General features: G+C 42.9%; 2 protein-coding genes across 3 annotated transcripts in view; one reads left to right on the forward strand and one right to left on the reverse strand.

Moving 5' to 3' along the window:
* Positions 1-1,181: 1,181 nt before the first annotated feature.
* Positions 1,182-5,008, reverse strand: serpinh1a (serpin peptidase inhibitor, clade H (heat shock protein 47), member 1a). Its single transcript, XM_080866031.1, has 5 exons — positions 4,850-5,008; positions 3,388-4,011; positions 3,202-3,300; positions 2,095-2,327; positions 1,182-2,014 (listed from the first exon to the last, which is right to left on the reverse strand). The coding sequence occupies exons 2-5, from the start codon at positions 3,983-3,985 to the stop codon at positions 1,712-1,714; spliced, it is 1,233 nt and encodes a 410-aa protein (XP_080722157.1). The 5' UTR covers positions 3,986-4,011; positions 4,850-5,008; the 3' UTR covers positions 1,182-1,711.
* A 3,496-nt stretch (positions 5,009-8,504) lies between these two features.
* The window catches only part of gdpd5a (glycerophosphodiester phosphodiesterase domain containing 5a), a 37,066-nt gene continuing 23,380 nt past the window's right edge, over positions 8,505-22,190 (forward strand). For both annotated transcript variants that reach the window (XM_080866913.1, XM_080866914.1), the window contains exons 1-2: positions 8,505-8,787; positions 18,022-18,195. In XM_080866913.1, coding sequence (XP_080723039.1) covers positions 18,079-18,195 — 117 coding nt within the window. In that variant the 5' untranslated portion in view covers positions 8,505-8,787; positions 18,022-18,078. The remainder of the gene's footprint in view (positions 8,788-18,021; positions 18,196-22,190) is intronic.

The following is a 22,190-nucleotide window of genomic DNA, read 5'->3' on the forward strand; positions in this document are numbered from 1 at the left end:
CACACCCTGAAGGTATTAAAAACGAAGGTTTCATGTAACGTATAAGTGCAGATTTCGTGTATATTTTATATATTTTCTTTGTAAATATGTAAACATCATAGTACTTTTTAGACTTGTAACCTAAAAAAGATTGCAATGGCAAAATGCTATTGCTGGTTCACTCCATAAATATACACAATCCCACCATTCTACTACCAAAACAAGGTTAGGGTTGGCATGGTGGGCTGTTCTCTTCCCGTACACATTAAAGTGTGGACTATGTTAAGTCATAGCAACAATAAACAGTATCAAGACGTTATTACTACGTCAGCAACAATTAGACAGAAATGTGTCACACAGCTCAAGCAAAGAGGAACCACTGAACGATACAGTCTGAACAAATCAGTAACACAATGTAAACAGTGTGTACAGTGACGATAAAACAATAGGCGGGGCGGGGACTGATACTTCCACTGTTATATAAATCTCTACATAGCTGTGTGTTTCTATATGAAAGGCAGAGCAATTAACCACCCGTTCACCATTGACTTTAAGTAAGCTACAGTGCAATCCATGTTAAAGAACTGTGTTCAATATATTAAAAATGGCATGCACACACTGCAACAGAAAGGAAACACATGTCTTTTGTCTAATTGTTATTTTTCTTTGTGCATGTGTCATAAATACAGATGGCCTTTAGGTGGTGTGTTGAGCTGTGCTGTGCTGTTGACAATGACAGTGTTTATCTTTAGTATTGATTCTTGCATGCTTTCTTAGGCCCTACTTACTTACCTAACCGGTTTTCTAGCCAATCAAATGATGGATCATCCATTAATTTTATGTTTTGGAGCAGTTGTTATTAGGAAATTGCTGATGTGACGATAACCATGTCCTGGAGCAGCAGCCACGTGTTTATACCAGAATATTTTGTCAAATATTTAGTTGAGGTCTAAATATCCTAAGTTTGTGCATTCAGAAGCCAGGTCTCGTCCCCTTTGAAGGTAGAGCTGTCCAAAACGCTATATGATCACCTCCAATGGATTTTTCCAGTTGTTATATCCTACTAAAACTCTGCTCGCCTAAGGCCAAATTCCTACTCTTGACAAGCAAACCAGATGTTATTTAGGTCACAAAGTAAAGGGCAGCATCCTAAAATAAGGATAAAACCTGCTAGTTCTTTTTTTTATACTTTTATTGCAAAAACCGGACATTTACAATAGCTCAATCATATTTTGCTTTGCTAAACCATGTGCGCACAAATCGAACTGCATTCAGGGTGACTCCAAACAAAGACAAGTGGACACAAAAAGGTAAGGAAGCTTGTAGGATGTGCACATTTTACATAATTTTTTAAGACTTAATGACACCAGAAACCTTTTTCGTGCACAAATTCTGATGTTACTGCTACTTTATTAAAACAAAGTGTGCTTTAACAAAAACTTTAATATGTCATACTTAATGTAAGTATTCAGTCCATAATGTGACATGCCAACATACAAACAAACACACACACACTGAAATATTAACAACTGTCCCAAATTCAAAGATGTGCACATCGCCTCATACAGTAATTACAAGACAAATGTTTAAGTTGTGTATTATGGAATGTTGTTGCCATGTGACATAAAAGAGTGCTCTTACATAGTATCAGATGTACTCTTCATTTCTCAACATGCTGCAGTATAAAATCTACACTCATGATAACAGCCAAACATCTAACTTACACACATGGTTACAGTTCATCTCTCATCTTTTCACCCTTTGGTCGGACCATCCTGCCAATGAACAAGATGGAGCTTGTTTTCTGGTCCTTTACTAGGAAAATAAAGGGGTGGTCAGCGTAGAACAGTTTAGGGTTTTTCAGCTTGTCTGTGCCAAAGATACTGGTATCAATTTCATTTCCATCAGTGTCCCATTCCAAAGCAGAGGCGTGGAACACACTTGACAAGTAGAGGTCCTTCTTCCCAGAGATGTTGGAAAAGTCAGCTTTAGATTTGTCCACAGCCTCGGTCAGGCCCAGCTCCTGGAGGTGTTTCTGAGGAGTAACATGAAATGTTTATAGTGACAATGTAAAAGAGTGTTCTGTGGTAAGGCACAAACTCTTAAATTGTTTACCTGCAGATCATGACTGACTTCCATGCTGACTTTGGGCAGAGACACAGCTATAGCTGTCTCCTGTAGCAAACCAATCCATTTATCCACCTGCTTCTTGGTCAGCATCTTTTCCAGTCTATCCAAAGGTTCCACATGGTAGGGCATGATGAATACCACAGTGGACTTCTTATGAGATAGAGGCATGCTCAGGATAGATAACTTATTGTCTTTGTCATCATAGAAGCCAAAGAGACCTGATGAAACAAATTAATTACAAATATCATCAATCTGTCCATGAGAGTCTCTTAAAATTTCTGCTGGTTACAGTTTTCAAAAAAAGAAAGTGTTACATTTATTACTCATATTTAGTTTTGCATAATGTTGGATATTGAACCGGTAAATGCACAGCTGTTAACCACAGTTTTTACAAACTCCCTAGATAGTATATACTGGAAATTGTTTCTGTATAAATGGGAAGAAATAATCTTACTGTGCCCGGCATTTGTAACTACTCAAACCATTTACTAGTGAGTTGAAAATTCAGCGAGTTATGATCTTTTTTTTTTTTTGTGAATCAAGTTCCTACCTACAGATACAGTATGATAATAATATTTCCCCAGACATTATTGCAGTTATTTGGACTCATCTCCCCAGTAAACAGTAGTGAGAAATATCAGATTTACTCATCAATATCTATGTTTAATTAACATGTGTTGTGATCTTAAAGTTGTAGTAGTATCAGTAATGGTAGTACCTATAAATACTTTCACATTTTTCGAAAAAGACTGATTTTATAGGTCACTGCACTTATGTTTTAGCTGAATTTGGCATAAAGACTAAACAGAAAGCTAGCTTAGCTATGCTAGCTAAAAATCCTTCTACCGGAAGTTTTGTGGCAGAGACTTGATGTCTCTATTCAAGGCAATGAGTCCCTAGTCACTCCCTCATTCACTAGTGAAACATGCACATGTAAAGAGTGGAGTTATATTGTTTGTGGGTTTGCGGGTGCTACTTTTTCAAGCCCTGTGATCCTCTGGAGCAGTAACTTTTCGATTTTCCCAAAATGTTCTACCATTCCTAGTCTCAAACTGTGTTTCTGAACAAGCTGATAGGAATGTCTCCAGCTACCTGTGCGATGCATCATCTGTACTGAAACAGTGTAGCTACGTGACACCATGAATCCACGGTTATCCACCATCTTATGATGGAACTGCTCATCCCAGTGACCTGAGAGAAAAAACATTCAGTTAATTTTAGGTGTCTTTTAGGGAACAGTATAGAATACTACATGTATACACAGCCTTATCCACTCACATTTGAAAAACATGGCACTGATGATCATCGCCCCATCAGTCTTTTCTACATTCTTGGTCACCTCAGGCAGTTTGCCATCAGTAGACTTGGCTGCCCATTTGTTGATGGAGTTCACAGCATTCTTCTTGTCTCGGAAATTGATCTTTGAGTGCTCACAATTATAGTGCTTTTTGCTGCTTTTGACAAAGTCTTCCACAAAAGTGACAGAGCTGGGTCCATACAGGCGGTTGCTAATCTTCCAGGTGATGTTGCGAGTCTTTGGGTCGCTCAACTCTATGAGCAGCTCAGCCAAACTGGGGTGGAGATGCTCATCTTTAACTTTAGCTACATTCAGGATGGTTTTTACCTGAGAGGCAGTGGAGGCCTTTCCCCCAAGAGCCACAAGACCCAGAGAGGAGGCCACGACGACAGGGGAAATGATAATGTTCTCTACATTTTTGTCTTTTACCATGCTCTGGTAGACACTGAAAGCCAAATTGGCAGTGCTGTCAGCCAGGATGGTGGCATGGTTACTCAACACTTTGTCTTTTGATGTGGAGGTTGCTGCCGAGGCTGCAGTTGTCAGAAGGACGAGAGATACGAGGTTTGTTGCCCACATGGTGTAATGTTACTAAAAGACAAAACCTAAGAGAAGACATGAAGACAAACAGTACATACTTAGGGTTTACTCTTGAGATTTAGAAGATGCAAGCTGTGGTAGGCTAGTAAGTGTGGTTTAGCCCATGCCATTTAAAGCAGCTCTCTGTGCAAACCTCAAGCAATGACTTGTATAACAGCCACGTAGGCAGCTTCAGGGTGCACTGTGTCTAAGCCAAAACATTGGTCAGCAAGATTTGAGTTGTTCATGACTTGGGAGTGGGAAAAAACTTAACATACATAACATTCTCTAATGGAGGACTAAGTCTGGTTGATGCTCATTGGTTACTTGTGGTGAGGGAAAAGTGGCCACTCACTGACGCATGACACACCCCTACAGCAAAAGACGCGTTTTTTAGAGCAGTTCATGTACATAGAGCGAACGTGTACTTTAGGGAGGACAGGCTTTATGCATATCACCACTTAGAGATGTAGTTCAGAGATGTTTACATCAGTCTAATTGAGCAGGTCACAAGCAGTTCATTTTTCTGGACATGTGACTTAGTATGAATGACACTGGCATTTAAAACATGTAGATAAAAGAAGGAGAGGCGTCCCTTGTTACAGATTAAATCAGGTCAAAAGGTGTAGCCAACTCCCTGAAAGTCTGGACTGTCATGCAGTTCTAGTTATGTGCAGCAGTTGCTTTGCTTTCGCACTACTTGGAGGAACTACATGGCTGTAAAGGAATCTTTAACCATGTTAAAGATAGACAGACTTTTTGGCCTCTTTTCACATGCCTGGACATTTCCCACCAGTTGATGGACGCCCTCTACTCTCTCCCTCCCTCTCCATGCTTCCCGTGCTCCGAGCACATTCATCTTACCTTATTGGGTCCTTTGAATAACTCGGCAGGTTTATCGTCAAGCTGCTTACAAAAAGATCCCCCCAGCACTGACCTGACCGGTATTAAGTGAAAGTATCTGATGGCAAAGACAGAAGTGTATGAGACGATTTCCCAGGCCCCAGAGCATGAAAATCTCTGCCCTGGAATCAGATTTCCAGGCCAGTCCCGCCCATGTGGATGAGTGGGTGAAGAATCCTCACCCTCCCAGGTCCTAAAGCCTAAAACTTTATTTCACGGAGAGTAATCAAACAGTTAACACTTAAATACTCAACTTACCATCTCATGACCTCTACTAAAGTTACTCCCCGTGGCTAACTGTATAAGACCTCCCAATCATTAACAAAATCTGCATAATGTATGTTGTACTTTCAGTAACAGAGAGGCGTCTGGCTGAAGAAACCAGTATGCATAAATATAGTCCTGTTTATGTGGTAGCTTCATTACTGTTCTTCTTCACGATAAAACGACATGCCTGCCAGCGCAGGTGTTTTTGCCATAGTGGCAATTAACTGTCTTTATAATTATCTCAGTATTTGCCCCCCCTCAACTTTTTTTCTCTCTCTTCCTCATCCTGTTCTTTCCTCCTCTGTTGCATGATTTGAAAGCCGCACAGACCACTGGGCAGCGGAATGTGGAGAACACCACTGAATACAACAGGAAGTTCTGTGAAGCAGTACAACTGCAACTAAAATCAACATTAACTAGATATAACTGCCGGGTACATATTACACAATAAGAAGACTGACTGTCCAGAAAGTAGTTTGGCAGGCGTTTGCACTTTAGTATTGCTGTAAGTGGTGAACTCTGTACACAATACCGTCAGATTAAATCTGCAGAGATGGTCTGATTTTCAGAACAAGCTTCACTAAATACCATATCTGATTCTTTCTGATAGCTGTGTCAGTAGTCAAAACAGTATTTAGGCCCCATACTGTCTGAGTAGCTTTTTCCCCCATGAATCCTTCCTTCTTCCTCGTGTCATGTGCACTCTCACACTCCCACTTCTGTGTTTAGAAGTGGATCAGACAGCAGGAAGTTACAGAAGCAGTGGAAGCACGTCCGGTATAACACTCTCCTTGTGCTTTTACAGCACGCTGTTCTTTCTTGGCAGCGTTTTTCGATATGAATGGTTTGCAGAGAGACGCGGTCATATCAATAGGTAGATCACTCTCATTAAAACATTGCTATTTTAAATATATAAGCTGAGAAAGTCCTTGCAACTATCATTTTTATTACCATTCAAATAAGACAGGATAACAGTAACTGTATCTTTCTCGTGTTTGAGAGACTCTCTTGTTACAGCTGTTGAAATAATAATGTAATAATAATAATAATAACGACAAAACTCTGAGTTGGCAGAGTTGTACACCAGATGCTGTTACTGATGCAAACCTAAAGGGGATTTGTGTCTCTGGCTTGAATCAAACCAGTGACCTTCCGCTTGTGGATTGAATGTGTTACGACTAATGGCGGCAGAAAGATTTCAAATTGACAGTCCTTGTACTTTCCATGGCCACTAGAGGCCAACAAAGAGCTAGTTATAGATAGGAGATGAAAATAAATCCTCTTATTAAGCGTTCCTGCTGTCACTGCCACTACAACCACTTACTCAGCACAGTTTTGTTAATTCATTTCTATTCACAAAAACGTGTAGTAGGTTTTCTTTTGTGTGTGTTCATGTGTGTGTTTTAAGCATCACAAATATCAGGCTTTACAAAATCCCTCTCATGGCATTTGTTCACATTCCAATAAAGTTCTTGTCGTCCTCAACATTTGGTTAAAAACGCTGCACCTGAGCGTGCATTTCATGTGCAAAGAAGTTCTAGCTGAGGTACCTTCATTGCCACTGCTAAATTGCCAAGGATTAAAGGGATCTTATGTAATTATCCAAAGCCAAGGGTTAATCTCTGACTGCTGGGCCTGGAATAGCCAGATCTCTTACAAGACTTTACTCATCTCCTCTCCCGCTTTGCCAGGTGTTTAGGTAAGGCACTGCTGCCATAGTCCTCTGTGGCCGTGTACATAATTATGTTCATATTACAACAATCGTTTCAATTGCTTGAACAGTCTGAAAGGAGAATGGAGAGAGGAGTACTGGTGTGTTTCATTCCATGTGTCTCTTTATGCTGAGAGCTTTTTCTGAACACTTAAACTTACAAAAGGCTTTAAAAGGAACTGAATGATGTGAGAAATGTAATGCAGATGCAAATGTCGTGTTACTTTCTAGTTTTTGCTGATAACTCATTTTATCAGTGTGTTTTACAGTCAGTCTTAGCAGGAATTTTACAAATGGTAAAATAGCAGGGATGGGGAAAAATGGTACAATTACAAGAATGATTATGACTCCCTACTTCTGCACCTGCATGTCATCCTTTGAGCCTGAGATCTGGCGGCCGCCCGACCCTGACCCTGTTGTCTGGTAAATTCCAGGAAACGTGGACATTTCCATGAGCCTGATGTCACGCTTCCCTCCTTGGCAACCTCAGCACCCTCCCCTGCAGAGGTTTAATTAAGTCATTTCTCTCACTATGAGCTCTTATCTTGAGCCTCCTTTCCTGAGATCTCCACCCACACTTTAAATGTGCAAATGTCCCTCAACTCCCTGAGAAATGTGAGATAATTCCTGTCACATTTTTCCTCTTTGTCCGATGATCTCTCCCAGTAACCAAATGTGTGCATCTTGGTTGATTCAAGATACCTTGTCGTCCCCTTCTGCATCTCCCTCTGCCCTCAGCAAATTCTAATGTGTTACATTTTGCTTTGTTTTTGTGTGCAGAGAAGAAGTAAAGATGCACATTTGTAGCCACACATTGTGAACAATAATCCTAAAGCTTGTAGTCTTAAAGTCCTCTGAAATTATTGAAGAGAATATTTTTACATAGTTTGATTTTTGCATCATTACAAAGTATTTCTTGTCATATTTATGGAAAGTCTGCACTAAAAGAAAACTCAATCTGAAGCCTTCTCAGCTTGGAACGAAGGACTATTTGGATAGTTTTCAGTTTAAATTTTGAGAGAAATAAAAAATTAAATTCATTACTGTGGATTTAAAAATCTCAGATTTATTTCATTTGTAAAATGTAAATTCCAAAGGTGTTTTATATATAAGACATACACTATATATTTATATTACATATAAGGTATTATTTCAGTAAACCCCCTTGAATTAAAACCGAAAACCTGAACTTTATTCGCATCTTGATTGTTTCATTTAAAATCCACAGCAGTGATGCACAGAGGGAAAACTACAGACACTGTAAAACTTTGTCCAACAGATTATGGACCTAATTGTTGTTCAGATAAGAGGATTTTTATATCCAGCACATTTGGCTTTTAGCATTAGCATTTTTGGGCTATCAGTTGCCCAAAAATGTGCAGCAAATTTCTCACTGGGATCCACTGACCGGGATCTCCAGACCCACTCAGAGTGAAAGTGCTGCTCAGGTCCACTTACCCGACAGAGAGAGAGAAGTTACCCCACTGCAAGAAATACCCCACATTTCAACAGGTGCTGCCGTGCATTGGTCAGGTGTAAAAACTGCGGAGACAGGATGTTTCTTGCAGTGTGGGCCACAGTTCCGCCCACGAGTGTCACAGGGATTACAGTTAGTATTCACTCTGCTATGAACGCTAATGTAGGTGCATCTGTATCCAAGCAGAGGCAAGCCTTCCATTTATTACAAGGGTTGTTTTTTCCCCTCTCCTTTCTCCATTAGCTCTCTTGTCCGGATATAAAACACACTGATGCCGCTGCGTCTCTCACACTGCCACTCAAAGTAACCTGAAAGTCTTGTGTGGATCCATAAACTGCGAAGAGACGGCGTTATGTCAGCATCCATGGAAATACTGACTAACTAACAGAGGGACTGAGACTTTTCCAGCAGTGCCAGTGAAAAACAGCCTGTAGTGAAGACGAGGTGAGTGTTTGTGCGCTTTATGGGATTATTGTCGTGTAAGCCAAGTGACTGCTCCTCAGAACTGTCACTTGCATCGCTTTGTTTCTGTTGTGTGATCAGTTGTTGACACTAAATTGAGTGATCTGTCCCGTTTGCCCCCCACAAATAATCTATTTTTCCAATACATGCTTATGTTAATTTCGTGTAATTTCGACATAGGCACAGATAAATGGCAGATGAGGCAGCTAAAGATGAACATACAGTATGTGCGTGATATTAATCGAGTAAACTGTAATGAATTGACAGGCTAGAGCCAGAAGTCCACAGGTGAATACTTTCAAACTATTTGGATAACTGAATAATTACTTTCTTTCTTTGAATGCTGAGCCCAGCGTCCCAGTTATGGCGCATTACTTTAATAGAACTGGAAGTATTATAGCCTTTTAAAGACTTTCATGGACAAAATGATTAAATGATCTGAATGTCAGATTAATAAACAGTGAAAATAATAGATTCATGTCTAACTGACATTGAATTAGGTATGAAACATTGAATTGTGTTGTTGTGCTGTCTTTACCTTCGAATATAAGGCGACTTTAGAATGTGAGGCGACTGTTGTTGTGATTTGGGGCTACATACTGAATTGAATTGAATTCTTGAAAGCCATTGGACCAGGTTTAGTAAATGTTGTGAGACTGTAAATTACAAAACTGTTAAGCTAATTTTTCCCAAGTGAAGCTTTAAAGTTACAACATCATCATCTATCGAACTTCATAAACTTTAATTGCACCTGTTTCTTTCTCTTTGTGCTTCCAAATGTGAGTGGAAGACATATCTGACCATCAGTTTTTATCTGTCGGTGTATCCTGGCCATCCTGCAGCATTACCTCCGTTATTTGTCACATTTAAATCACATTTAACAAATTAAAGACTGCCTCGTGAGACTAGCAGGTGCTGCTTGGATAGGAGAACTAGATCTCACTCTAAAAGATGTTTTTTCTGATCACCTGATGATCAGAGCTCACTGGTTACCAGAGAGGCTTTGTTTCTAGCCCTTGCCCCACTCCTCCTCCTTTTGAGTGCATAACATGTATGTGACACTAATGGAAATTCTATTTTGGGCAAAACCCACTGAAAGATTAGAGTATTATTAATGAATGCATATATAAATTTCATGAAGGAGTGAAGAATGGAAGCTTAAAAAAAGGAAACAGTGACCGAGATAAAGGGCTAATAATAGGCAGATATGGTAGTGGCTCTGTGGCAGTTGGTGGATTGAGATTTAGTGGATTATTGTATTGTTATTCAATGAGCGCATGTGTCCAACTCAACAGACAACCTGTGGCCTCACAGGCTTCCAGAAAGTAACCAAGCTACTTCTAGAAGCTGGCAACAAAGCAAAGAGAGGAGTAAAGTCCTCTCAGGTGAAGGGAATGTGCATGGGAGAAAATTCGCCCAAAGCCATCTGAAAGGCTGGCGAGAAGGAGAGCTGATGATAGAAGGACCCGGGTGCATTACAGATTTAAAATGAGACGTTTCCAGGCTTGTGCTGTCCTGAAACAATGGACACACTGTGACACACAGTAATATGTAACAGAAGTTAAAAGAAACAAGAGAAGTTTCATTAATATTTAATAACATATTAGACCAGCGAGTCCAGCAGCACAGCACCTGCTGCTGTAAGTATCAGCAGGATCCAGCTGCTGTAATGAGCTAATACTGATGACTCATTACAGCCCATTTTCTATAGACAATGTCATAAACCACACTGCACTCCTAATTATCATTTAACTAGTGAAAATAACTAGTAGTGAGTCAATGCAGTTTCATCAGAATTTACATTTACTAGTCAGGACTGTTGTTGTGTGCTTGTTCACACTGTTTTTACTCAAACTTTAGTCAAACTTTCACTGCAAACATTTAACTGAAGGAGTATTCAAAGCTGTCTTTTGTTTCCCCTTGAACGATGGTTAAAGTCATTATTGCGGGACTACGTTACCTGTTGCCTGGCTCCAGACCTTTGAACGTTTCATATCTATTGAGATTACTGCTTTTATCTTGTGTCGTGTCACAAAACAGCAATTTTTAGGTTTTAAAAAAATAGATGAATAGATAAATACATAAAATATAAAATAAAAAGTCTGTCCAATAAGTGTCAAAGCAAACGGTGAAACACCCCTGAAAACAGAGTAATAGCAGAATTCAGGTGAGGCTGCTCATCAGTGTTGGTCTCTGTTTTAAATCGAGTGAAAATGTGTTTCCACGTATGCAGTGTCAGAGTGAACTGCATGTGATATGCTCACAATTCTGTCTGTCATCAGGCTACTTTACTTTGGTTGCACCGACTCTACCTTTTGTTGGAGCTCTGTTAGGATATCTTTTGTTCTGCTGAGCATGGCATTTGTTCTTTGCAATGATTAGCTTGGTCAGAAATATCAGACCACAGTGCTTTAAGCCAGACATCAGCCCATAGACTCTTTATAAACGTTGGACTGTGACATGGGACGTTTTTTTATTACAGGTTTTGAAGCCTCGGTGTTATCAGCTTTTCTTTTTCTTTTTATTTGATAATTTTAAAAAAAAAGATGTTGGAGGGCTGAGTTATCACAAACGGCTCGTGACCTGAATTCATAAGATGAAGGTACCTGCTAATTAGTGCTAAGTAACAGACTAATCACTACTTTTGGTTACTTAACTTTTCCAAAGTGAACCCCTTTGATATATTATTTGTTATATAATTACATTAAAAATGTTCCAAATGGCACCAACACCACAAACTAAGTAGAGAGGCCCAGCGCGGTGACTTGAATTAGTGGAGACAGCTGTAAAAAAAAAAAAAAAAAAAAAAAAAGCAGTATTGAATAACTGAGCTGTAAGTGGACATTAGAAGATGTGCAGTTTTTGTTGCTTTCACCGTGGCTTAGTTTTCTGTTCCCACATCACTGCTGCTTGTGTCAGAAACAGTTTTCCCTTTTAGCGCACGTACTGAGGCACCACTTCTTGCCAGCAAAGTTTTATTTACTTATGCCCCGTTTATGCCTATGTCACATACAGTATGTGGGTGAATATGAGAAGAGAAAGTATAGTAATTCTGTCCTTCAACCCTCAGAGGTCCAAGCCATCATGGGTGGAAACCCTAAACCATAAATAAAATGCAAGGAGTTATGGAAAATTTTTGAACGTCAGTTACAAATTATTATATAATTTTCCCCCATATTCCTGATAACTGTGAGAGGTGTCTGAATGGTGTCCAAAACTATGAGGAAATATTTTCTCTCTAAAGGAGGGTGAACTCACTGAGAAACTGCACCCAGAATCTGACCGATGTAGGCCGTCCTTAGTTTACTTCATAATGACCACAGCTCTGTGATGATAGCACCACGGTGACGCAGACAGACAATAGGCTAACCTGGCTGGAATAAGCCCACTGTGATTTCAGCTCCAGTTGGCCCTTGTCTGAGGACAGGGTGAGATTATGAATGCTGGAAATCTGCCAGCGCAAGCCTTCTTCAGGCCTGGGAGTTTCCATGTAATAGCCAGGCAGCAATAAAAGGACAGAGATATGTGAACAATTTCCTCTTTAAATACTGTTTATAGTTTTAAATTAGCAGTAAATGGTAGACAAATATTCACACTTAAACACTGAGAAGCCCTGAATACACAGCTCACAGTCCTTAGCGTAAGACACTTTCATTACTCAACAAGTATAGTTTAATGGGGGGGGGGGGGGTATTATGCTGGCTCCAGCTCCACATACAGTTGCTGAGAAGTTTACACAGACTCATCATGGACATGAATGTCATGGTAATTTGCGGCTTTGTTGAACAGCTCTTTCCTGGAATGACTGTAAAGCATGAATCTATAATATAATCTCTAATCTAATCTCTTAATTTCTCCACAACGCCTATTAACCTACTGGTTAATAGTAGTTAATGCTCTTTGTCATCATAAAAAGAATTGGTTTTGGTCTTTTGAACTTATTGAACTGACCAATACTCAGAGCAAAGGGAAAGTCCAAGAAACTCAGTGAAGATCTACACAAGTTTGGAAGGTCTGACGGAGCCATTTCTAAATAATGGCTCCATCAGACAGACAATTATACATAAGTGCAAGACATTCAGATGTGCCATAGCTTTGCTAAGGCCTGGAAAAAGACCCAAACCGTCTCCTCAGATGAGAAGCAATTAGTTTATGCATGCAATGGACCGGAAACTGTCTGAACACCAGTGTAACTGTCCACTGTGAACTCTGAGTTTTACGTTGCTATGTGTGCCAACCACGAAAGAAGCATCAGTATAATCTGGGACTGTTTTCTTGCTAGTGGTACTGGTGCTTTCTACAGAGGAGACAGACAAAATGCACACACTTAGACACAACTGCGTTTGGGACAATGATCCCAAACACACTTCAAAACTAGTTTTGAAATAGATAAAGAAGGCTAACATTAAGATTCTGGATTCTTCCTAAAGCCACTTAAACTCTGTTAAAAAGAGGACTGTGTTTAAAACTTAGTTCCATCCCAGGAACCCCAGTTAAATGAACTCTACCAATTCTGCCAAGAAGACTGGTTAATTAACCTGGCAGAATTATGCCCAAAGCTTTTTGGTGGCTGTCAAAAGTACAATAAAAAAGTATGACTTGTTTGAAAGTAGTCTTCTAAAAAAATCTATGTTGAAATCAACTGATTACTAAAACTGTCATGGTCCTGCGGCCATGACTGAGTGACTTTGTGTTTGTGTCCCTTATTGTTATTATTCTCTTTATTATTCATGGGCTGTTTTGGGATGGTTTGTGTTTTGGGATTTTAGATACTGGGTTTTGGGTTTGTGCTCCCTCTATTGGTCCCTGGTGTTAGTGTTCCCCTGTCTCGTCAGGTTAATCAGGTCCAGCTGTGTCTCCCACCTGTGTGTGATTTCCCAGTGTCTCTCTGTGTACTTATAGTGTGTGTTTGCCTCTGTTCCTCGTCGCGTCGTCTGTGTTCATACCTGGTGTAATCCCCTGCGTGCTCTCCCTGCTGTTCTCCCTTCATGCTCAGGTTTGCTATTTCTTTGTGTAGTTTCTCCCAGTTAGTTCATCCTTAGTTCTGTTTTACCATCCCCACTTTATATTTGATATTATCAATAAATCACCCTCACACCTGAATAAGTGCTGCGTTTTGAGCCCTCCTTCCACTCTCCACACGGCCGCTGCCCCGGACCGTGACAGTACGACGCGACCACAACATGGACCCAGCAGCGCTTAACCCGTCCAGGGAGCTACGGGAAAATCTCATCGATGCCACACAGGAGCTCATCGACCGGTGGCTGGAAAACCCGGGTGGCACGTCCCAGCACGCTATAGAGAGGCGGCTACAGCGTCTGGTGACTGGTCTCCCATGGCTTCTGGGCTCGCTTTGTTCGTGGGAGCGGGAGTTCCTCCTTTTGGACCTCGGACTTCACCCCCCGTCTGCTTTTACTTTCGAGCAGCCTGAGGCGGTGAGCGAGCGACATGTTCTGGCTTCCCCAGATTCCGGGACTCTGTTTTCTGGGGCTATTCAGAGCGGGATGAGAGACAGTGTAGATAGCTTACCTACCTTCGTGGTAACGGATCCTTCGCAAGTGGGCGTCTACAAACCCTCTGTAAAACCGAGAGACTGTTTCTCTGCCGCTCCTTCTGAGCCAGGACTTTATCACCATTCTCCGGCTCAGTTCTGTGTCCGGCCACAAGCTCTCAGGTCTGTGGCTCAACCGTTAGCCTCCCTAAGGGCTCAATTACCCGTTCTGCCGCCGCTCCGGTTAGCCACTCAGCCACCACCACCGCTAGCATCGCTACAGCCCACAGTTCCGGTAATGGCTGAGCCACAATTTTCGCACTGTTTTTCCACCGCTGTTTCTGGGCAGGGAGACAAACTGTTTCGCTACGGACCTGTTCCTCAACAGCTGGCAACATTAGTGACTGTTACTCACTCCGGGGCTTCCCCAGAGGCTGGGTTACTGCCCTCAGCTTACTCTGGACCCCTGGAGGCCAAGATGCCGGCTGTGAACTGCACCGGGCTGTCACTGCCTGAGCAGGGTCAGTGCTCTGCGCAGCTGCAGCCCTCCGTACGTGCGCCAGAGGCCCACGTGCCTACTGGTTTTGTTTCGTGTGTGCCGGAGGCCCACGTGCCCGCTGGTTCTGCGGCTGTTTTCGCTGGGGGCCCAAGGACCCGGTCCGGCCTCCTGCTTCGCCTGCTGGGGGGCCCGAGGAGCCCGTCCAGCCTCCTGCTTTGCCTGCTGGGGGGCCCGAGGAGCCTGTCCAGCCTCCTGTTTCGCCTGCTGGGGGGCCCGAGGAGCCCGTCCAGCCTCCTGCTTCGCCTGCTGGGGGGCCCGAGGAGCCCATCCAGCCTCCTGCTTCTCCACCTGTGGCTGCTTCTCCACCTGTGGCTGCTTCTCCACCTGTGACTGCAGCACCGCCTCCTGCAGTACCACCACCGGCAGTGCTACCGCCTGCTACGGCCACACCTCAGCCTGAGGACGCATCCTCACCTGGCCCGGCTTCATCCTCGCCTGGTCCAGCTTCAGTTTCATCCTCGCCTGGCCCGGCTTCATCCTCGCCTGGTTCAGCTGCAGCTTCATCCTCGCCTGGCCCGGCTTCATCCTCGCCTGGCCCGGCCTCATCCACGCCTGGCCCGGCCTCATCCACGCCTGGCCCGGTTTCATCCTCATCTTCATCCTCGCCTGATTCTGGCCCAGCTTCAGCTACAGCTTCGCCCGGCCCAGCTTCAGCTACAGCTTCATCCTCGCCCGGTCCGGCTTCAGCCTCGTCTGGTCCAGCCTTCGTGTCTGCATCCTCGTCTGGTCCAGCTTCAGTCTCGCCCGGTCCTGGTCCGGCTTCGTCCCTGCCTGGTCCGGCTTCATCCTCGTCTGGTCCAGCCTTCGTGCCCGCATCCTCGGCCACAGCATCCTCATCTTCACCCGCAGCGCCTGGTCCAGCCTCCGCTTCAGCGTCCTCTTCAGCTTCGCCTGGTCCAGCTTCAGCTTCATCCTCGCCTGGCCCAGCTTCAGCTTCTGCTTCAGCCTCGCCCGGCCCGGCTTCAGCCTCGCCTGGTCCAACTTCATCCTCGCCTGGTCCAGCTTCAGCTTCATCCTCGCCTGGCCCAGCTTCAGCTTCTGCTTCAGCCTCGCCCGGCCCGGCTTCACCCTCGTCTGGTCCAGCCTTCGTGTCTGCATCCTCGTCTGGTCCAGCCTTCGTGTCTGCATCTTCGTCTGGTCCAGCCTTCGTGTCTGCATCATCGCCTGAGCGGCCGCCGTTGCCTTCCGCACGGCCGGCCCCCGGACCGCTGTTGCCTGAGCGGCCGCCGTTGCCTTCCGCACGGCCGGCCCCCGGACCGCCTTCGCCTGAGCGGCCGCCGTTGCCTTCCCATGACTGAGTGACTTTGTGTTTGTGTCCCTTATTGTTATTATTCTCTTTATTATTCATGGGCTGTTTTGGGATGGTTTGTGTTTTGGGATTTTAGATACTGGGTTTTGGGTTTGTGCTCCCTCTATTGGTCCCTGGTGTTAGTGTTCCCCTGTCTCGTCAGGTTAATCAGGTCCAGCTGTGTCTCCCACCTGTGTGTGATTTCCCAGTGTCTCTCTGTGTACTTACAGTGTGTGTTTGCCTCTGTTCCTCGTCGCGTCGTCTGTGTTCATACCTGGTGTAATCCCCTGCGTGCTCTCCCTGCTGTTCTCCCTTCATGCTCAGGTTTGCTATTTCTTTGTGTAGTTTCTCCCAGTTAGTTCATCCTTAGTTCTGTTTTACCATCCCCACTTTATATTTGATATTATCAATAAATCACCCTCACACCTGAATAAGTGCTGCGTTTTGAGTCCTCCTTCCACTCTCCACACGGCCGCTGCCCCGGACCGTGACAAAAACAGCATAAAACTGCATTCATAACACTGAGCAACACTTAGGAGGACTACAAAAAGGTCTGTGAAGCTCCATATTCAGATACATCGAAGTATTAAGGAGTTAAATTATATATTTTGACCTGACCAGCGCACATGTCACCATTAGCTGTTCCACTATTAGCAATTACCAGTTAGCCACATTAGCCCCTTGTTATCGTTAAGCAGTTATCAGTGGGACATCTGGCTTGAGATTTATAGGCAGTGTGAGAATCTTGTAAGTCTTTTGCGAGGCCACTGATAAAGCTGATGAATGCAGAGGGCTCTGCTCTACAGTCGCACTTTCTAGGAATCTTTTCTAAGACTGAAATGACTGAATTCGTTGTTTTATAAAGCAGGAGAATGACCCTATCCATTGGGCTGTACACCTTTTGAAGAATGGGGTCATTTAGGACCCAAATCCTGTATTATTTGGATATTTATTGAGTATTTGGTTTGAAGGTTTGGGCGTCAGATATTCACTTTATAGTTGCTCACTTGGAGACTTTGTTATTAGATTTAAGCACTTACCTCTTTATCGTTACAAAAAAGACTTACCGGTACTGCTTCACAACCACTTATTGCTCTCCTGGGAAAATTTATATTTTTCTTTCTCTCTGCTGTGACAAACCATCTGAAGACATTTCATTCTCTAGAGCACCAATGTTAGGTGTTTTATAAACCTAAAGGGCCTAAGATCACATGCTTAGAACATAAACCTATTCCCAGGATCCAGGTTTAATTATAGATAGAATTGACACACCTTAGGTTACCTGATTCATTATAGTAAATGGAGGTTATTCCATGGAGAAACCATCTGAAAATTCTAATTAAAAAATCCCGGAAAAATGCGACAAAGAGACCAACTCCTCGAGAGCCTTAAAAAACAGTGCTTTCTATGGCAGCATTTTTAGCTAGCACCAAAGCAGAAAGATGTTCTCTGAACCAGACGTGAGTTGAGTGCAACACGCTGTCTCCTTCTGACTCTTTTTTTTACAGATGTTCAAGGGCTCAGACTATACCACACAGACATGTGGTACCAGCCTTCTCAGTTCTATTTGCCACTCTTAAACAACCATAAATCCTCACATGTGTAAAGACTGACTCAGCAACTGTAATTCATGAACCATATTATTATGGCTGTTTGAGACAAGGCTTACTATTGACTGGTGTATTGACGGTCTCTCACAGGTGTTGTGACTCCAAACAGGGTGCAGGGCTGTCAACATCTTCTTGTTGTTTTGTGAAAATATACCTCAGCGACATGACATGACACGGCATGTTGCTGAAAAGGGTAATTACATATGTGAAGTCTGAGCTAATGTTCGAAGGCTTGTTTTGTTTAGTAACAGTTCTTATTCTTCTTCAGGTTCCCAGTCCTGTGTGGGATGTTAACAGACTGGTGTCACGTTAAGGCTGAAGGAGCATGGTGAAGCACCAACCCTTACAGGTCTATGAGAAGCAAGTCTTTGTCTCCTTTGTCACTGGGATCTATGGTTGCCGCTGGAAGCGATACCAGCGTTCCCAGGATGAAAGCTCCAGGGTAAGAATATAGCTCTAACCATAAAGTATGGATGCTATAATAATAGTTAGAACATTGCAAATGCTGTCTTCGAAGTGTGCTATCAACAACATGACCTTTGTGCAAACAGTGTTGCCAACTTAGCGACTTTGTCGCAATATTTAGCGAGTTTTCAGACCCCCTTAGCGACTCTTTTTTCTAAAAAGCGACTAGCGACAAATCTGGCGACTTTTTCTGGTATTATTGGAGACTTATTTATGACGACTTTTTGACGTGAAAACGCGTATCGCTCTTACTCTCAACAAGCAGCGGTGGTGCCTTGGGCACCTCACCCGTGCCAAAGCGCTCACAGGCGGAGGACAGTCCTCCCCCAGCTGCTATCAGAGCAGGAGACGTTCACACCTGTGCATCCAAACGGCAAATGAATCGTGCATGAGCGAAGCCGCTGCTCCGCACTGACTATAACGCAGTCAGTTCTTCCTTTACTGTTATGCTGTTTTGTGGATCACAAGGTTTAAAACTACTTATAAACACACACACACAAAGTAACTCCACCAGAGTGCCAATTTCGGGTCACTTTTGCCGGTCCAGGCCTGGATAAAGGAGCAGGGTTGGAATTGTGACATTAAAAAACAATAATTGCTAAAAGAAATTTAATTTGTAGTTCTAAATAAATTCAAACTGCATTTAGGACGTTTTTTACTCACTTTATGTCTCTTCCACGATGTTATTTCTCTCTCCAACAGCGTAGGTTACAATTCCATTAGCATGACCAATTATGCAAATTAGGCGATGACGTCATTTGGCGACTTCTAGCGACTTTTAGGACAGCCGATAGCGATTTTCCTTACTGAGGAGTTGGCAACACTGTGTGCAAACCTTTATGTAACCTTATTCTAATATGCCAATTATCACATAACAGACTGGTAATCACATAACACAGTCCTGCCTAGGCTGCACTGACACTGAGCACACCTCAGGCATAAATGAACTATTTTCAATGTTGTGGTTTCTAAGGCCAGATAAGTAGATCAGGCTGTCAAAAAGGTGACTACACAACGGGAGCCTAATATGTAATGTTCATCTAGGGTCCTGTTGTATTTATACCCTTATCACCCTTTATCTTTAGGCATTAGTCATTGTTAAAAAACAATATAATTTTTGACAACTTTACAGGCAATGTAATTCTTTTTTGAAATTCCAGGAAGTTCTTTGAATATGAAGTTCAAATCATGGTTTGTACATACAAACCACATGCGTACAAATACATAATGTGTATTTTCTATAAATGTGCAAAAGCACACTGATGGAAGCAGTATAGAGTTTTTATGCAGACTGAATAGCATCTGCTGAAGATCTTTCAGGCTCAGTGACTCTTATATCTTGTATGGATGAATTATCAAGTGCATTATACTGTACAATCCATACACTCTCATCCAAAGTATGGTGTATGTCGAATTAGTTGCCACTTAAAATGATAATAATTATTCATTGTTATATATTACTAAAAACTAACACAATCTTAAACTAGCATGTATTCTTATTTGTCTCACTGGCATCTTCCTGCTCAGTGTTTCAAACGGGAGTTTGTTTGTACCTTTGGACACCAGGCTCAGTGAATTAGAGACCCAGGTCTACACCGCTGCAAATAATCCTGTAACTAGCCTGACCCCAGTAGCCATTGTAGCCAAAACCAGTAGCTTTGTACCCGTTAGCTGTCCCTCAGCGTGTCGTCCAGAGTGAGGAGGCGTATTTCATGGAATCGTTTACATTTCCACTCAGTTTTGTCAGGTTTGGCTGTGTGGCAGGCAAGAGTAGGACCCAAATGCAGAACTCATAAAGGGAAGAAATGAACCCAAAGCAGCAGCTTTATTTGTTGTGTAAACCAGCGGTCCCCAACCTTTTTTGTGCCACGGACCGGTTTATGCCCGACAATATTTTCACGGACCGGCCTTTAAGGTGTCGCGGATAAATACAACAAAATAAAACTAGTACCGGTACCGAAAAAAATAAGATTTATTCATAACACACGTGAAAAGACCCAGGGAAACCGAGTTAACGATAAAAACGATAACAAAATAACGCTGAAAACCGATAAAACCCCTGAAAACCAGACATTTAACACCTGAGCCTCAACTCTCGCGGCCCGGTACCAAACGACTCACGGACCGGTACTGGTCCGAGGCCCGGGGGTTGGGGACCGCTGGTGTAAACGAACTACAAAGTACAAAGAAACACTAAAAGAAGCAAACAAAAGATAAAATAGAAACAAAGACTCTTCCAACTAAGGAGCTTATGACTTGATGTAAACGAGAGACCATGAACCACTCCCTTTAACACACAGCTAATGTCGAGGACTTGAGAACAAGCAAGACAAGACAGTGGACTAAATACACATAACGAGGGGATGGGAAACAGGAGGGAAACACAGCTGAAACGAATCCGATGTAACGAGACGGTGAGGAAGCAACACTGGATACGCTGAACACAGGACAAGAAACGATCAAAATTAAACAGGAAACATGAGACACACATTCATGAGACATTGACTGAATCCAGGGAACAGAAACAAGAACCTAAGAGAACCTAAAATGTCCAAAAACTAGAAAACATGGGGTCACAGATAAATGGTAAATGGCCTGTATTTGTATAGCGCTTTACTAGTCCCTAAGGACCCCAAAGCACTTTACACATCAAGTCATCCACCCATTCACACACACATTCACACACTGGTGATGGCAGCTACGTTGTAGCCACAGCCACCCTGGGGCGCACTGACAGAGGCGAGGCTGCCGGACACTGGCACCATTGGCCCCTGACCTCCACCAGTAGGCAACGGGTGAAGTGTCTTGCCCAAGGACACAACGACTGAGACTGTCCAAGCCGGGGCTCAAACCGGCAACCTTCCGATTACAAAGCGAACTCCCAACTCTTGAGCCACGATCGCCCCTAAACTAAGATCCAGCGCCATGACAGGCTTACTTGTTAAACTGCAACAGGCTTTTGTGGGGTTTTCCATGATCCACTGAGTAGTTCTCATTCACTCATCTCTTTTAACTTTCTATATTTATTCAACAGGACTGTGTTGAATCATTAGCAATGATTAAACTGTGGCTGTCTCTCCCATAGTTTGCCTTTCATTTGCTCTCATCTTGGTCCCCTCACCTCGAAAAGGTCATTTCAGATGGGTGCACCTCTCTGAGCCTGATTTTGCCAGAGGTTTCTTTCTGTTAGAAAGCAGTTTTTTCTCCCAGCTGTGACCAAGTGCTTGCTCACAGGGAGTTGTGTGATTGTTGGAATTTCCATCTAATATTGTAACAGCTTTACAATTCAATTACAATTACAGTTTTTTATTCCTAAAGGTTGAAGATAAATCTATTAGTCATTCCACTCTTTTCAGTTGAATTCCTAAGAGACTTCTAGACCAAGCCCTAGTAACTGGGGAAAACAATCTTCACTGCAAAGCAAGTGATAGAATCAGTGCAGTGTTGGAATGTGAAGAGCAGAGTCAGACACCCAGCTGTATTGGATACCCACTGGGCAGCCACAGCTCCTGCTGCTGGATGTCGTCTTTATCACAAAGAGCCAGTGGCTCACCCATAAATTAGTCTATTTACTGAATGTGTGAGCCGGGCACTGATGATGTGCTGAGCAAGAGGATAAAAAACAAGCCCACAGCTGCCTCTCTCCCCGCTCTGTCTCATTTACAAAGCTTCATGTAGTGACACACACTGTGCTTGAATATAACTAGAGAAGTTTGAATTTATTAAGTTTAAGGCTTTCTGCTTAGTCTGCTACACACGCTTTGATTGTATTTTGTTGGTAGACAGTCTTTCGATTCATGAACTTCTGTTTTGTTTAGTTTTTTTACTATGGGCTCTCTGAGTTTTACAATTTGACATGGTTAAAGGTGTGTGAAGCAAAAATGTAATAGTAGGTATTAAATCATATTGGTGGAGTCTTTCTGTTCTCATTAGCCTCAGAAGGCCTGTGTTTCAGTGTAAAAGCTCTCATAC

This window comes from Rhamphochromis sp. 'chilingali', assembly GCF_963969265.1.
Source record: "Rhamphochromis sp. 'chilingali' genome assembly, chromosome: 19".
In the NCBI taxonomy this organism is placed as follows: Eukaryota; Metazoa; Chordata; class Actinopteri; order Cichliformes; family Cichlidae; genus Rhamphochromis; species Rhamphochromis sp. 'chilingali'.